Raw genomic sequence first — 17,794 nt, forward strand, 5'->3', positions numbered from 1 at the left:
CTGCCTTCCGATCCGAGCCTTTGATTGCAGGTGAAGCCACATTGCCTTTTCAAACTTGTAATCAGTGAAGCTGGGCTTATATACTTTTATTCAGCTGTGTGTGTGTGTGTGTGTGTGTTTATGTGTGTGTGTGTGTTTGAAAAGGCAACGTGGCTCTGCATGCAAACTTTTTGAATTCCTCCCCCACACTCTGACCCACACATGTACCTTTTCCAGCTGTTTCGTGGAGAATTTCAACTCTGCTCTTGCCTGCCATCATCAAAAGAAAAAAAATGTAAAAGAAAAAAGGCATGAGCTGAGGTCAGGCTGAGCTAGTTGCTGCCAGAGCCTCTAAAAAGCCTCTAAAAAAACACCTTCTACAGGAGGCAGGAGAACGACGTGCCTCATCTACGTCAGGAATTTTTTGGCTTTTAACCCTTGCTTAGCTCTGCTCGAGTGATCATAAAGTCAGACTAGATGAGGCACCTCATTCTCCTGCCGCCTCCTGTAGAGGGCACTTTTTAGAGGCTTTTTTAAACAGTTAAGCATTGAGCAGAGTCATCCATGGTGATTCTGACAACAACTAGCTCAGCCTTTTTCCTTTTACATTTTTTTTCTTTTCATAATGATAGTGGTGAGGCTCTGCCTCCCCTGCCTCCCCTGACTGCATGTTCCTGGTTATGTGGATTCTCAGATCATAGGTTGAAGTCAATGGGTGTTTGGGTTGTTTGGGTAGGATTTTCTTTTTGTTGTCTTAGGGCAGAGTTTCCTATTCAGCCCTGCATCTTTTCCATATCTTACCATCTTCTAATTTTACTTGGTAAGAACGGGGACCAATAATTGTACTGTATTTTTAGGAATATAAGATGCACCTTTTTACCCCCCAAAAGAGAGTGATAATCTGGGTGCATCTTATACTCTGAATGTAGCTCCACCCACCCACTCCACACGTCGCATTTTCGGGGGGGGGGGTGTCCATGTGGCGGGGATCCTCTTTCACATGGTGCCTGATTCCCGAAGCTTCCTGGGGAACTGCAATGAAAGCCTTTTCAATGAAAGCATTTTCGGGCTGTAGTGTCCCCTCCCCAATTCCAAAAAGGGTGCATGCAGAGGCCAAACAAGTGCATCGTGTTTCAGGTGGCAGGTGGTTTCAGCATGCGCTGCAACCTGAAAATGCTTTCCTTCCCAGTTCCCCGGTGCACATCACAGAGCCACGTGCCCTCCTCCTCCTCCTCTACAGGCTGGCCGTCTGTTTTCTCCTGGCCAGCACCATCGGCTGGGGGAGGCAGGGAAAAAAGTGAGAGGGCAGCACAGTCAGGCGCGGGTGCAAGAGCCGGGCACAGACACAGAGCAGGCAGATTAGAGGCAGCTGACCAATTGCTGGCTTGCCAGCTTGGCTGCTAGCCACCCAGAGTGCTTAGGCAGCAAAGGAAACCCATATCGTGGACGCCATTACCTCCTGCCTACGTGCCTCAAGGAGGCCGAGCAGCAGCAGTGAGATGTTTTCCTGCACAGAATAGCCAAGACAGAAAAGTGCTGTAGCTGCAGACTCAAGAAAGATGTTCAGGCACAATTTGGGAGTGCAGGTGGGGCAGGGGATGGGGCGGGGTGGGGCATGCATCATATTCACGTCTGGCAGCATCTCCTATCTCCTCCACCAATTGCAGGAGTGAGAGAAGCAGTGCTCAGTTTTTCTTTCGCTCTTTGTTTATAGAGGCTACAGGATCGTGTTCATTATATTAAAAGTTAACTTAGTTCTGTTTGTGTTGATTTCCATGCTCCAGATAGAGAGAGAGATTGTGACCTGGAAAGAGGGAACTTCATCCCTGGCTACTACAAACAGTTAAGAAGGAATCTCGCACTATAGACATTTTATTCCAGTTATTCTTAATATTAGGGGTTCAAATATTGTTCTGTCATTTCCAGCCAAAATAAGCAATGGTCAGTAGTGATGGCAGCCATCAGGTGATTCATGATTGGAATGTTTCTTCTATGTACCTAAACTTATATCTACTACATAATTACATATATTTATCTCTAATGTTATAATAATTTGTTAATTATAATAAGAAATTGATGGAATGCTGTGCACACATTCAAATACTGTCTGCAGACAATGGTTCAGCCTCTGCAGTGAAGTGAAAGATGTCATTTTCATGTTACATTAAGAGAAACAAACAATTGAAGATTGTGACCAAAGGTTTTGATTTTTTTAAATACTGTACTGCAAGAGCAACTTGTTTCTTCTTGGATGAGAAACATGGCATGATGAGCAGACAAACAGATCACAAAGGTTTTCAATCAGGATATAAATCAGAAGCAATAAAGATATCCCAGCCAATGTTTGTCAGCCAGTTACAAATCGAACTGGTGAGGATGCTGTCTACCCCACATTTTTCTTGTTCACCAAGAAGTAGATCTTGGTCTACTTTATCAAATGCCTTGCTGAAGAAAAATTATACTATATCCACAGACTTTTTCTGGTCTACTAAGTTATTTACTTTGTCAAAGAATAAAATAAGATTGGTTTAGCATAATCTGTTTTTATTTCCAAATATAGTTTCAAAAATCATTCACCCACTAAAGGAGGCATTGAATGGATACTGTTGGTGGTAATTCAGATTCCCTTCCTTTACTGCTGGAGATAAAATGTTGAATGAAAGTCTAAAGGTAGAAAATATAAGCAGTACTTCTGATATTGTTGAATTCTAACTTCCATCATTCCTAATCAATGGATCTTGTGGGAGCTGGATTTCAACTGTATCTGGACGGTTGAATGCTGTTATAAAAGCAACAGAGTTTGGATTAAAGCTGGGATGTGGGATAACCTACATTTTAGGATGAAGCTCTCATGTTTTCTTTTAAGTAGTTTAAGAATGAAAATTAGTTTTGTAAATCCTGGAGGCAACTAAAGATTGTCATGTATAAATTTTCCTTAGCCCCTTTTGCTTGGATTTTGAGCACCAAGAAGACCAACAAACTTCACACCGCAGGCATCTTTGTAGATGTTTTGTCTCTACTAGATGAGAGCCTTTAAACCTACAAACCAAATTTTAGCACTCTCAGGTAAGGAATTTCCAAATGCAGTTTTCCATGGAGAGAGCGGAGGAGATGCATGATTATGCTGGGAGTCCTTGTTGCTGCAGCAGCAGGATAATGTGCTACCCTTGTGAGACATCATTTTTGAAGCAAAGTAGAAGGTTAGAGTAGGCTGGAAATAGTTGCTTATGCGTGGCAAGACCAGGAACGTGGAGTTACTTGCCCCCAGAAGGTCTTCTGAAAAAAAGAAAACGATGACTATGTCAAGAGAAATAGAAAAACTAGAAGGGAAAGAACTGCCATGAGGCAAAATAAATTAAGAATTGCAGCTAATCACCTGCTTAAATCTGGATCAGCAAGATCAGCCATATAAATGTTCCAACATAATCAGGAGCCCATCAGCACAATAACATTCCCAGAGTTTCAGCAATGTTAAAGGCAGCACTGGAGAGACTTTGAATTGCAGGTGTAGCATATTCTGGGATGGAGAATCTGGCTCTGTTAGTTTTGCTTCTCAGGCCCTTCAACTCATGGAGGCAACCCAAGGTAGCCCAGGGTTGAAGGATGCTGCTTGTCAAAGGCTCTTAGACTCAGAATTTTCTATATCACAGACCACCTTTTGCAGCTACTGATATGAGGAGAAGGAAGAAAGATTTGCTTTAACTCCCTGCAGGTGAGCATCTCCAGCTATGCTGTAAAACAGATTCTTGCTATAAAAAATTACAGAACGTGGTGTCCTCAAAATATGCTGGATTCCCAATGAGAGCCAATATACATGGTTGACAACATGCTGGGCATATCTGCTGCTCTCAATGGACCTTTTATTTGGTCTTTTTTCCTGTTTAGGGCTCCATAAAATGAATGCCCCAAAATACAGCTAACATGATTGGATTTTATTGATTGGATTGAATTATTTAATGTTTTAGGGCCAAAAGGTGACTCAGACATAATCTTAATAAAGTAATCTAAGGAATAATGAAGCAATATTTAATTAAATGGTTCCAGCCAGATTAGAGAGGATTTTTTTCTCCTATTTTATCTCTCTCTTTATATCTGAAAGCAATAAAGTTGAAACCATTGTGTTCTCATTTTTAACAATACCTTCTGTAGTTTCCACATTCGTGCAAATATGTATTCCGGGCCTATGTTTTCCCCAATAGTGATGAGATAGAACTTATATATATCATCTTGAGTTGACCAGAAATAAAAGCAGGATAAAAACCAAATACATATTTATTTCAAGCTAGCATAGGTGTAGGTAAATAAAAATCAAATATTTATTTTGAGCTAGCATAGATAGAGGTAACTAAGGCTAGGAATAGAGAATGTTGGAAAAGGAAGGAAGGAAAGAGAAGGATGACCAGTAGCAAAGTGGATGGAGTCAGTTATACTGGCTATGACTGAATCATTGGGAGACTTGAAAGAACAAGTAGGCATAGATCAACACGGAGAAGATCTATTTATGCTGTCACTAGGAACCAGAACCAACTTAATGGCACAAATTAACTGGTCAGTCGGTTGGTCAGTCTGTCAAGTTAATTAGTAAATACATATATGTGTACAGACTATATCCCCTGAGCTGCTATTAGCCATTGCCAATACCAGCAGAATTAGAATAAGCTCTTAGTTTTATAACAATTTTATCTGCAAGTTCCTGGTGTTTCTGAATTCACCACCTTCTTTATCTTAATTTTAGCAGATGGAATATATGCCAGCTTGTAGGCTTGACCCTCTTGGAAGAAGAGATATTTACAATAATGAAAAATGGTATGAAGAGGGAACCCAAGACTTATTCCAACTCCACAACATAAACTGTCTACTCACCTCCTTGAGTGGACAGTGGGCCTGTGCAAACCACTCTTGGCAGTATAAGGAGGAAAAGATTGCTATGCCCAAACAGAGGCATATCCATATGAAGATGTTCCAGAAAGGGCCTTTTCTCTTATCATTGAGAACAAAATTAAAGAACGCTATGAGAACAAACAGAAAAGGGTTAATTTTGTATATTCCAGCCACACTGAGCAAAGGAGATCTGTCACTTATTGATTTCTAATAACTGTTATCTACAATGCAGGGGTGGGTTGCTGCCGTTCCCTGCCAGTTCTCGCGACCCAGAAGTAAGCCTGCCCTGCCCCCAGCTCTGTATACCAGTCCCGGCCGGCCGGTATTTTGTTCCTTCTGTCTCCCCGTTGCTCAGAAAAGCAACTTTGGGAAGATCCTTTGCTAGCAGGCAGGCTCTAGGACACCTGCCACCACCAAAGGACCTTCCTGGAGTTGCTTTTCTGAGCAACGGGGAGACAGAAGGGACAAAATACCATCTGTTTTCCCTGTGCTCAGAAAAGCAACTTCGGGAAGGTCCTTTGGTAGCGGCAGGCGTCCTAGAACCTGCCTGCTAGCAAAGGACCTTCCCAAAGTTGCTTTTCTGAGCACGGGGAAAACGGATGGTAATTTGTCCCTTCTGTCTCCGTGTTGCCCAGAGAAGCAACTTTGGGAAGGTCCTTTGCTAGCAGACAGGTTCTAGGATGCCTGCCGCCACCAAAGGACTTTCCAGGAGTTGCTTTTCTGAGCAACGTGGAGATAGAAGAGACAAAATACCCCTGGCTCTCTCGCACACCTTCTTTCTCGGATTCAGCAAACCGGGCAGTGCGTGCCCTTGGCCAGGGTCCTGCTGAGCCCCGCTACTTTGGACGACCCTGGGAGGTGTTGAAGAAGGACAGGCAGCTCAGCCTGATCCAGGACAACAGGAGCGACAGCGGCTTGTAGACAGAGAGAGAGAGGGAGAGAGACAGAGACAGAAAGACAGACAGAGACAGACACACATACAGAGTGAGAAACACACACACACACAGACAGAGGGAGGGAAGAGATACAGAGAAAGAGACAGAGAGAGACAGGCACACAGACAGACACACAGAGAAAATGACAGAGAGAGACACAGAAGGAGGGAGGGAGATAGAGGCAAAGAACCACACAGAGAGTGAAAGACAAACAGACAGACACACACACAGAGAGAGAGAGAGACAGAGAGAGACAGAAAGAGAAAAAAAGAGAAAGAAAAAAGAAAGAAAAAGAAAATAGGAGTGGGAGATGAAAGAAAGATAGATAGATAAAGGGAGAGAGAGACAAAAGGAAGGAAGGAAAGAGAAAGAAAGAAAGAAAGAGAAAGAAAGAAAGAAAGAAAAAGAAAGAAAAAGAAAGAAAAAGAAAGAAAAAGAAAGAAAAAGAAAGAAAAAGAAAGAAAAAGAAAGAAAAAGAGAGAACTTATGACCACAATTGAGTCCAAAATTTTGGTTACTAAGCAAAAGTGTTGTTAAGTGAGTTTCAGCACATTTTTCAAATTGGCCACGCCTACATGGTCACATGACCACTGAGCCACTCCCTCAAAACAGGCCACACTTACCTCCCTGCGACCAATTAGATCGTATAGATTAGGCCTCCTCCGAGTACCATCTGCCAGTCAGTGCCGACTGGCAACCACACGGAGGAGAGCCTTTTCAGTAGTAGCTCCAACCCTTTGGAACGATCTCCCCGTGGAGATTCGTACCCTCACCACCGTCCAGAGCTTCTGCATAGCCGTTAAGACCTGGCTAGCCCGCCAGGCCTGGGGATAAAGATAATCTGTCTCCACCCGAATGATGAATGAATGTTGCTTCTATTTTTATCTTTATGTACTATTTTGTGTCTATTGTTTGTACCCCCCCCTCCCCCATTTTATGTAAGCCGCCCTGAGTCCCCTCAGGGAAAAGGGCGACCTATAAATGTTAATAAACATAAACATAAACATAAACACACCTACAGAATAGTTTCTAAAAAAATTGAAACCTACCACTGCTACAATAGGAAGATTGCTCATTAAGAAAACTAAAATAATAGCAATTTCCATGTTAATTACAAGACAATATGCCCATCCCTACTTCCATGGAGGTAAAATAATTTGGGAAATAGAGTTCTCAAAGCATTGTCGTTGCAGGTGGAACTCTCTGTTCCTAGAACCTAGGCTATTTTCCTGTTGCTCTTTTATCTGAGTGATTATTGTGATTAAAACAACTGTTTTGGAAATGTGATTGGACTTCTGAAACAACAAAATTTTGTTTTCCAATTATTAATTTTGTTTTTGCTCTGGCTTTTTAATTTGTAAAACTGGTCCTGTTTGAGATTACATTATCCCTACTGCTGGAATAAAGAACCTTAATTTTCTTATAGAAGAACCACAGTTTACTCAGTCAATGACCAGCAAGATTTGAAAAAAATACTACACCAAAATAACTTTCTCAAGCATGAAAAAGCTGCCTTCATCCTAACCACACAGTGCATCATATGGGGCAGTAATGCAATGCACATGGGTGCCTGGGGAATTCTGGAAGCTGTAGTCAAAGTCACCAAGATTGAGAAACATGTTCTGACCTAGACTTAACAGAATCACAAAACAGACTCCTTGTCCTGAAACCCCCTTTTTTTTGCTAATGTGAATTCCTTGTGTTCACTTCCAGCAAAGTCCCGGAAATAAGCCTTTCGAAGTTTAATTGCAACAACAGACCTTATCAGTCCTTGGACAATTGCCAGGCCGATAGCTTCCAATTGCAAGGCTGTACAATGAAATATTAGCAAGGAGTCTCTGTGAGGCACATTCATTCCATATAAGAAAGGCCATTCAGCGTCCACTTGTGACTTTATCCCAAGTTGACCCCTGTTCCTTAATATATTTTGAATAAATTTGGAGCAATTCCACCTACAAGTGGTAGAGAAAATGTATCAAAAGGACATGAAAGTGTGTTAATTGGGAAGTGTGGGAACCGCAGACCAGCAAAAGGGCAGAACAGAATAGCAATAGCACTTAGACTTATATACCACTTCATAGTATTTTACAACCCTCTCTAAGCAGTTTACAGTCAGTCTATTGCCCCCAACAACCTTGGTCCTTATTTTACCGAGACCACGGACGGATGGAAGGCTGAGTCAACCTTGAGCTGCTCAGAATTCAACAGGAGTAATCCATGCCGCATTACATTTTAATGGGCCTTGCTTGGATCCTCTGAGGGATGGTTTATTAGTCCATTTCCTGAGGCAGTACTAACCTCCAGTCATGGCAAAAAGCACAAAGAAGATGGGAAAGAAGAAGCCAAAAGCCAAGGTGAAGAGGTATTCATGGATAACCGCTGACAAAATGAAGACCATGAACATAGCTCCAGCTCGGGCTCTCCCTCCTATCAGCTGGAAGAGAAGGAGCACAAGTGAATTATAGACCTCATCCTGGTGTTCACCAATAAACAATGAAGACAGGCATAGAGAAATTACACAGAGAAGGTGTACTTTAGGGGGTAATATAGGGTGGGTTTTGTAACCTTGTCAGCCCTTTCAGGTAATCCAGACAGTAAACCAATAATAGTACTTTTATTGCAAAGTTACAGAAATAGAATCTTGCAAGGCTGAAAGCGCTTCCCCCCTTCCTGACCTTTATTTTCTGAGCCACAAGGAAGAATCCCTCCTGAGATGTTATTCTACCCGCAATCCTGCTCTGAGCTGAGACATCTCTTTTGGACCATTGCCCTGGCTGCAGTTCTTCCTCCTGCCCCCAAAGATTATTCTCACAGCCCATTACGGCCTTACCTACCCACAGAAAATCTTGATAAATATAGCAGTACAGCCAATCGTGCACAATCCCATTCCATGACCGAAAAAATGCCGAGAATGATGTGGAATTCCACCAGTCCTAGACAGGAAGAATGAAATAAAGAGCATGAAAAACACAGAAATGCCAGGCTTCAAACGGGAACATCACTGTATTTTGGCAAGGAAGGAAACAATCCACTCTAGATTGTCTGTTATAGGTAGTCCTTGAGTTACAAGGGCAGTCGGGATTAGAATTTCCATCACTAAGTCAGTGGGGAAACCAGTGCAACTGCCAACCAGGCCTCTTATTGTCCCTAAACATACATGTTTCCACAGGTGGTCATCATTTAGTGACCACAATTGGGAGCAGCAACAAAGTTGTTAAGTAGTTGTTAAGCTATGTTTTTTATTTGCCTAATTTATTGTTGAATTTACAGAGCTGCCTATCTCACCTCAAGTGACTGCGGTGCCATATGATAAAAGCAAAAATTAAAATATTTTAGAAGCCCATTAAAACAATTAGTACAGAAAATACATGTTTGCAATCTTACTTCTACTTTCCTTCTCTTTACAGACCTGCAGAGGTTGTAAATGTAAGGATTGATCATAACTTTATCATCATAGTGGTAAGTGCACCCAGTTGCTACATGAGGGACCACCCGTATTTATTACTTTGATTACAAGCAATCGGATAGTTCAATGTCAGTTTCTTCAGTACAGTTGTTTAGGCAAGTTGAAATTTGCTTTTCTTTCAGAACCATAACCTCTTAGAACTCTTTCCAAAGTTTTTCAAACTGTTCTTCACGGCCAATGGACCATTCAAGTATATATCCATGAGATGCAGAAATGGACAGACTGACATTAAAGATAGAAGAAGAAGATACAGAGTATTTTTGAACATGGGGTATGTTTTATAAAAGGTTGGATAATAGACGTAGAAGTTAGGAGCTGGAAAAGTATTATTACGTACGCAAATTGACCTAATTAATACACTGTTCACAAAGTACTTTTGTATGTTAAATGAAAATGTATAAATAAACTGTTAAAAATAGTATATCCATGAGGAATGAAACCCAGACTTCCCATATCTTTCTTGCCCCCACTCTCCCCCTCTCATTTTCCATTGTCATCACCTTGTAGAAAGAACGGTCCGCAAAGCGCAGGATCTCAGCAAATATGTTTTGCCAGTCCTGGAAGAAATAGAAGACCACGAATAGTAATGATATCCCTGAATGAGAGAGGTAAAGAAATACATTAGCAATAGCAATAGCAGTTAGACTTCTATACCGCTTCATAGGGCTTTCAGCCCTCTCTAAGCGGTTTACAGAGTCAGCATATCGCCCCCACAGTCTGGGTCCTCATTTCACCCACCTCGGAAGGATGGAAGGCTGAGTCAACCTTGAGCCGGTGATATTAGAACCGCTGAACTGCAGATAACAGTCAGCTGAAGTGGCCTGCAGTACTGCACCCTAACCACTGCGCCACCTCGGCTCTTATTAATTCTTCCCACTTTTGGGAGAAGGAAGAGATTAAAAATTCAATTATTGTTACAGATTTAGTAGTTTAGTAGTTGTAGTAGTTTATTAGTCTTGTATGCCGCCCACTCCCGGAGGACTCCGGGCGGCTTACAATAAAAAGGGGGAAAGGGAATAAATAAGACAAACAACAATTTAAAATACAACAACATTCATAGTTACCGTGGGGCTGGATACTTCAACAGCCCCCGGTCTGCCAGAGTAGCCAGGACTTAGTGGCTTTACGGAAGGCCTGGAGGGTCGTAAGGGTCCGGATCTCCACGGGGAGCTCATTCCAGAGGGCCGGAGCTGCAACAGAGAAGGGTCTCCCCCAGGGGGTCGCCAGCCGACATTGGCTGGCAGATGGGATCCGGAGAAGGCCTAGTCTGTGTGATCGAATCGGTCTTTGGGAGGTAATTGGCAGAAGGCGGTCTCCCAGGTACCCAAGTCTGATGCCATGAAGGGCTTTATAAGTAACGACTAGCACTTTGAAGCGTGTCCAGAGACCAATGGGCAGCCAGTGCAGCTCACAGAGGATAGGTGTAACGTGCGTGTACCTAGGTGCACCCACAATCGCTCGCACGGCTGCGTTCTGGACTAGCTGAAGTCTTCGGACACTCTTTAAGAAAGACAATTGCAAATCAGGTTAGACTTTTAGGCTAATATCCTAATGGAACGTCTATAGAGATTCTTAATCATCCAGGTCATCATTGTCCCAAAGGCCTTTACAAAAGGCAACTTGACATTCTGGGTTTTTTCCTTAAAAATGTTTCACTTCTCATTGGAGAAGCTTCTTCAGTTCTGAAAATGAACTAAGAAGCTTCTTGGATGAGAAATAAAGCTTTCACAGAAAACCCCCCAAGAAAGTCCAACTGACTTTTTAAAAGTACTTTGGGCATATCCAAGTGGAAGAGAAGCAGAATGGCTGGACTATGTTATTTTTTAGTTCCCGTTGTTAGGAACTACCTTGATTAGTGGCCGTTTGCCGTCATGATGGTGATGAAAAAACTCCTTTTGCAACCAACCCTACATTGATAACCTTCAAAGGTTTGTAAAACCAAAGAAAGCTGAAGTAATCTCACCACACAGTTATGGTATTACTTAGCAACCATTTTACTTTCAAGTTGCTGGTTCTAACTATGGTCACTAAACAAGGACTAAAGTACCATGGCACTGTATGACTTGAGAAGATCTCTTTTTGTGTGATGTACCTGTTTTTAATTAAGGCTATAACCCTGCATTGTCAAAGATTTAGACACCTACACATTGATGCCATTCAACTGGTGTCCAAATGGAGTCAGAGACACTGACACGAACTTGCAGTTTTATATACTAATTAGCAATCATTTCACTTAATGTTCATATTGGTGGTCCCAACTGTGGTCACTAAACAAGGATTAAAGTACCATGGCACTGTAGGACTGGAGAAGATCACTTTTAGTGTGATATACACCTGTTTTTAATGAAGGCTGTAGCCTACATTGTCTAAGATTTAGACACCTGCAAATTGATGTGTGAGACCACCATTATTATTGTTGGTGGTGGTCATAGTCAACCAGATTTTTTGACTGATTTTATGACCCTTTCGTCCACCTATTGAGTCCAAGGGATAGGCAGATGTTAGTGTTTGAGGGTGTTAAAGGTATTGTTGTAGGATATAAGTTACTCCATGCAAAGCTGGCTTTTGCAATTGACTGACAGTAGTTTTGTCAATGCGGATGGTGTTCAACTTGAACTCCAAGGAAGGATGATGGATTTGGGCAATGTTCAAAAGGGCATATAGTGCCGAGACGGTATTCAGCAGGTTCTGACCAGTTCTGGAGAACCGGCAGCAGAAATTTTGAGTAGTTTGGAAAACTGGTAAATACCACTTCTGACTTGTCTCAACCCCATCTATTCTCTGCTTCCTGACTCCCAGATAATCAGAAGGAAATGGAGATTTTACACTAACCTTTTCCTGGCACATCCACCAAGCCACGCCCACCATGCCATGCCATGCCCACCAAGCCATGGCCGCAGAACTGCTAGTAAAAATTTTTTGCATCCCACCACTGATATAGAGCATGGCACTTGGAGAATAATTAAGGCAAAAGCAGAAGAAAAGAGTAAATATCTGCAGGTTGCGAAAGCACTTTTACTGGAAACAGAATCATTCAACAATGAATTCATAAAGACTTCTTTGCTTGACTTTTGGTCTATTTCGCATACTTTCATCATGAATAAAATGAGCAGCCTGCCAGACCTACATCATCATTTTCTTTTCTTTTTTTAATTAATTTTTTTTAATTTTAATTTAAAACAAGTACAACATCTTTCTTTACATGCTATAGAAAGTGTATCAGTCGGTCACAAATAAACTTTCGTACATCTCCTCCACAGTCAACAAACATAACTCATGTTAACTGAAGCATTTTAACTCAAATATTCATACATATCACCATCATCATATATCCATTTTCATTTGACTGTAATTATTATTTAAAAATATTGATAATAATAATACTCTTAAACAATACATGCCCACACCAGTGGGAAAATAAAAAATAAAACAAAAACAAAAACAAAAAGACAAAAAGAACAAAAGACAAGGCAGGGAAGAAAAAACAAAAAAGAAAAAACAAACAAACAAAAAGAACACAGGTATATATTATAAAAAAAAGTATATCAGCTGGTTGCAACATGTTTTGGTGCATCTCTTCCATTAATTCATATTAATTCAAATATCTTAACTCAAACGTTGACATCATTATACCTCCACTTTTAGTTAACTACAGTTATTTAAACATCCTTCAACCTTAACTATGCCAAAGAATTAATCCATAACCACATGCTGACATTTCATTTACTTGTTTGTAAAGTCCTCTATTAACATCAAATCCTCATATCCTATTTTAGCTGAACATCCATAATATTTAATACCAAATATTCCATCTTCCATGCAGTATAGTTTATTATCATTCTCCCTTCTTTATGTAGTTATATCGTATATCATAACATTTTCCCCATATTAATTAACATTTAACTGTATATATTTTATTTTATTTTTTAATAGTGATAATTATTGTGATTAATAACCTTTATATATAGTCCAAAAGTATTTCCAACCTTCCTTTCTCATATCCAATTATTATTTATCATATCAACTCCACATTATATACATTACTATCCATATCAATTATTATTCAGCTATATCTATTACAAATAAGAGTAATTAGATTTAGCTAATTTTAAATTGTATTCTTCCATCTGTCAGCCTATGTCTCTCCAATAACAAAACCTTCTCAGTCCTATTGCCATTCATTGAATAGATTTACCAAATGTTTTTATAAGCAAGTCCAAACAGGGATATCTTCGCACCTTTTTGCTCAGGATGTCTCTGATGAGATAATAATGTTGTCCCAGGCTTGTTAAACTTTTCAAATTGACTTTAATTCTCAAGGGTGGAATTAAGAAATCTGCCAATGATATTTCATAAAGTGTAGATTCTTTAATACTTCTCATTTCTCCTGCGCTCTGTCTCTTAAGATGAATCTTCTGTGCAGCTACCCCCCTTTCCAGCACTGCATTTCTTTCTTCCTCTGAGATAGACCAGACGTCATCATTTCTCACATTCTTTATTTGTATTTCAGGAACATTCAAACATTCAACGTTCTCACCTTCTTCTTCATATTTTAATGTCAAATAATCTAGTTTTTTTTTCAAATCTTTGATATGAATCAAACAGTTTTTGAAATGTAGAAAAAAGTATTTGAAACGAGCCCTTGGGAATATAAATCGACGCCATGTTGTGACGCAGTTAGAGACTCTAAGATATTTGCAAGTAAAAACACGCTGGGAGCTGTGCGATCTTATCTGATCTTAGACCAACACAGCCAAGCAATAAAAGTGTCAAATCGTGAAGGGCCAATTTGTAGTAGATTAGTTTTACAACCCACTTAGAAAGAGTCAGGGGGGAATGTTGACGAATTCCTTGAAGCGTTTAAGAAATAGGGTAACCACCGGCCATAAATCCATTAAAAAAAAACCAATTCGCCACTAGATTCTTCTGTTCTTTGGTTTCAATTAGCTTAAATTTTAGTGCGGACCGTCTCTCTTTGAGTAATAAAATCAGCTTACCAGTTGAATCCACTTCCACCTTTCTTAGGGGCAACCTGCAGTTTCGGTTAGCATACAGCTAATCCAGAAAGGAGTTGGCAGGAGGGGTTAATTCCAAGCCCCCCAGAGACTTTGCGAACGTCTCTGAGGTCACTGGATCTCCCCTCACCTTTCACTGTCTCTCCGGGACAGCTAGGGTCCGACGACCCTCCAAAATTCCTTCGGAATAGGGGAATTTCAGGAGTAGCCTGAAACTCCATCTTCTCACTGCTAAGCCCCGCCTTCTTTCCTACACCATCATTTTCTGTAGCAGTTACATATAGGCCAAAATCATAAATATTTTGGCTTGTTGTATGAAGTAACTATTTATTGATTAAATATATATGCTGCGCATCGTTATCCAAAATAACTCTTGATGGCTATGTACCACTTATCTGATACATATAGTCCTGGTCGTATGACCACAATTGAGTCCAAAATTGGTATTGTTAAATGAGACCATTTTACGACTGCCCCCATTTTACGACTTTTCCCACTAGTATTTATGGCATGTATTCTGATCACGTGACCATGGGAATGCTGCAATGATCGTAACTGAAAAACATTTATAAGTCCCTTTTTCAGTTCTGTCGAAGCTCACTAAACAAATGGTTGTATGTTGAGAACTACCTGTAGTATGTCTCCCTTCACTTTCTCTAAAATGTGATAAATCATCCTGATTGTGTTTGAGGCTTTCCTGTTTCTTCTACAGGATGAAGTCAACATCCCAATTGCGTAGCATTACTGCTTAATCCCATTAAACAAATGAAATCACAATTGTTTCCACATACCGGGTATAACTGAATCAAAGATGGAGAGCAGCAGGGTTTTGATGGTGAAAGGCTGCTTATGCATGTTGCCCAAGTTAGGGATGAAGTAGTATTTCAGAAGGAAATTCACAAAATATATACCAGCCAAGAACTGTGGAACAGAGAAAAAACTCTACCTTAGCGACCTACTGGCATCTCCATGTTGTTCTGGCAAGGCATACAGGTTGTCAGCTCTCAACTATGATTAAGAGAATCCTTCTTCTGGTCTATGATCTCAGAAGCTGGATTTGGCTGCCATTTTAATATCCTACAAAACACAAATACTGTCCTCCAACACCAGCCCCTCTTCTGTTTAATTTTAGTCAATCTGTCATAGATTTCTGCACTACACACATCCTGAGTGGTTCTAAATTCCACCAACTCTGCTCTCTTCCAACCCCCTTTTTCCTTTCCTTTTCCTGTGGGAGATATTTGAAAATACGTACATTGTGTCTAAAGTTTTAAACTGAACATCTCTTAGGAAAGTGAAATGATTCGCATCATGTATGTCTCAGGAGAAATGTTATAACTCATTCACTCAAGGCTATAGAACTCTGGGAAATTTAAATGGTGGCCTTTGGTCACCCAGGGCTTCTTAAAACAGTATTGTTGGTATTTACTCCCTTGGTCAGCTAAGACACCTTAGGGTTACCAGTCTAGCTGAGTCTTGTGCAAAAATCCAATAGTCCCCAAGGACATTTCTAATTCACAGAGAGGCCAGAACAAGCCATCCGTCAATGGAAACTTAATGTGTTTTTCTCACCTCAACCATTTTTTGGATGACGTAACTCCAGCGGATGTATGGATCTCTATAAGGAAAGGAGCAGGGATTGAGTTGAGATATAACAGAGTAGTTCCCTTTTCTTGGAAAATACAATGGTTACAAGGTTGCTCTGGGGGCATGAACTGTATCTCCTGAAGTCCATTTTGCCCATTCTTTTTCTCACAGAGCTGAGAAACCAGGGAGCCCAAAAAGACAATATGCAAAGAGGTACCTTGGATAGCTCATTCTGTAGATCAAAGTAGGGCAGAAGAGAAAATATAAGTATGTTGAGAATTCAGGACAGCTTATCTTCCCTGGAGTGGGGAGGAAAGAAGCAAAGGAATGGTTGAAACTTCAGCTGCACTGAAGAAATAGTTAGCCCTGGAGCTTGCATGTTGCTCAAGTGGAAATTAAGTAAAGCTTAATCTGTACATGACAATAGCAATAGCAATAACAATTAGTCTTAGAGTATATATAGCTTCATAAAGCTTTACAGCCCTCTCTAAATGGTTTACAGAGTCAGCATATTGTCCCCAACAATCTTGGTCCTCATTTTACGAACCTTGGAAGGATGGAAGATCAACCTTGAGCTGGTGAGAATCAAACATCTAGCAGTTGATAGAATCTGCCTGCAATGCTGCATTCTAAACACTGTGCCACCACAGCTCTTCTTATTAGCATAGTTTATGATTCATCTCATGTACAAAAAGTAGTTAAGGTGTGATACAGGATGCAGAATTCAGCTTTCTGAAAATCTGCCTCCATTGGTATACAAAAGCAACAAACAAGGAATTCCATGTATTCACAAGGATTAATCACCTATATTCTGCAGTTCTTTCTGCAATATGAAGGCTGGCAAATAGGAGAAATTGTGATTTGTGAGGAATTTGGAGAAATGTACTTGACCCAGGCAAGAGGTTTCCTTTGCTTTGCTTCCATATTACTTTTCTTAGAATTTTGCAACACTTAAAATCTATTACAACATCTACCATACCAAATCACTGACACGCAAATAGAAAGTGTAATCCAATACTTTCATAGGTTGAGAAAGTCTGTGATAGCAATCAGCATGTGGAAGCCAATGGTTACATGATTATCTTATGCTACAACTCAGATGCTGCAATTGGTGGAAAATCAGTTTGGGGGCTATGAGGGTGACTTGTAGCTATCGCAGTCAGCACTAAGAGCCTCCAAGTCAAACTCACCAACTTGGTTCCTGGCATGGAGAAGAGGAGGCATCGATTCTCGCAGAAATGAGTAGCTTTTCATCAGGAACCGGATCTGTGCCAGACAGGGGAACGAGCAAGGAAACAGCGTGAAGTTGAGTCATGTTGTTCCCATGTTCCCATGGTGGATCCTATGGATCCCATGGTGCTCCCCACTCTGCCTGTCTAGACTTTTCAGACAGAAGTGGCCCCTGCTTACTCACTTGGCTAACTGTCAGCTATACTATCTTTCTACTAAACATCTTGCTTGGATGAAATCTGCTTTTATTCTAGCTAGTAAGAAGAACATATATTTGAGGCCATGGCAAGTGCTACTGTCACCATTTATATATGACATATACTTGACGATGTCTGCTAAGGACCATATCTTCTGTCACAAGATTTTTTAAAAATGTACTGTATATCTTCTTCAGGGCAATGTATAGGGAAGTATGTATCTTTAACCTGGCCTATCTTTAATGAGTCTATTTGGGGTTGGTCCAGGCCATTCAGAGGATACAAGCATAGCAACTGGTTCTCTGCCCAAATGATTTCTTCCAACAACCATTTCACCAAACTGCTCAGAAAGTTAACAACTGATTCTCCTGAAGTGGTTCAAACTGGCTGAATCCACTACTGGATGCCAGACAGGAGAAAGCTACCTAAACATGGAGTGAGGGTGGCATGTCTTGACCCATTCCAGTCCGGATTCAGGCCTGGTTACAGCACAGAAACTGCTTT

The 17,794-nt window shown here is 40.7% G+C and overlaps 1 protein-coding gene across 2 annotated transcripts in view; it reads right to left on the reverse strand.

Annotated features, from left to right (window-relative positions):
• Positions 1–2,502: 2,502 nt before the first annotated feature.
• LOC148048264 (sterol O-acyltransferase 2-like) overlaps positions 2,503–17,794 on the reverse strand; it is a 31,370-nt gene continuing 16,078 nt past the window's right edge. Inside the window, exons 8-16 of one of the 2 annotated variants that reach the window (XM_087710480.1) lie at positions 17,054–17,129; positions 16,081–16,162; positions 15,849–15,894; positions 15,068–15,197; positions 9,762–9,856; positions 8,630–8,728; positions 8,094–8,229; positions 4,843–4,988; positions 2,503–3,255 (exon numbers count right to left, since the gene is read on the reverse strand). In XM_087710480.1, the coding sequence (XP_087566606.1) occupies positions 3,205–3,255; positions 4,843–4,988; positions 8,094–8,229; positions 8,630–8,728; positions 9,762–9,856; positions 15,068–15,197; positions 15,849–15,894; positions 16,081–16,162; positions 17,054–17,129 (861 nt within the window). In that variant the 3' untranslated portion in view covers positions 2,503–3,204. The remainder of the gene's footprint in view (positions 3,256–4,842; positions 4,989–8,093; positions 8,230–8,629; positions 8,729–9,761; positions 9,857–15,067; positions 15,198–15,848; positions 15,895–16,080; positions 16,163–17,053; positions 17,130–17,794) is intronic. The other variant, XR_015696055.1, reaches the window with a different exon arrangement.

The sequence above is a fragment of the Thamnophis sirtalis genome, unplaced genomic scaffold (genome assembly GCF_051295495.1).
Source record: "Thamnophis sirtalis isolate CommonGarterSnake01/CBP01778 unplaced genomic scaffold, rThaSir2_p1.2 scaffold_3, whole genome shotgun sequence".
Taxonomy (NCBI): Eukaryota; Metazoa; Chordata; class Lepidosauria; order Squamata; family Natricidae; genus Thamnophis; species Thamnophis sirtalis.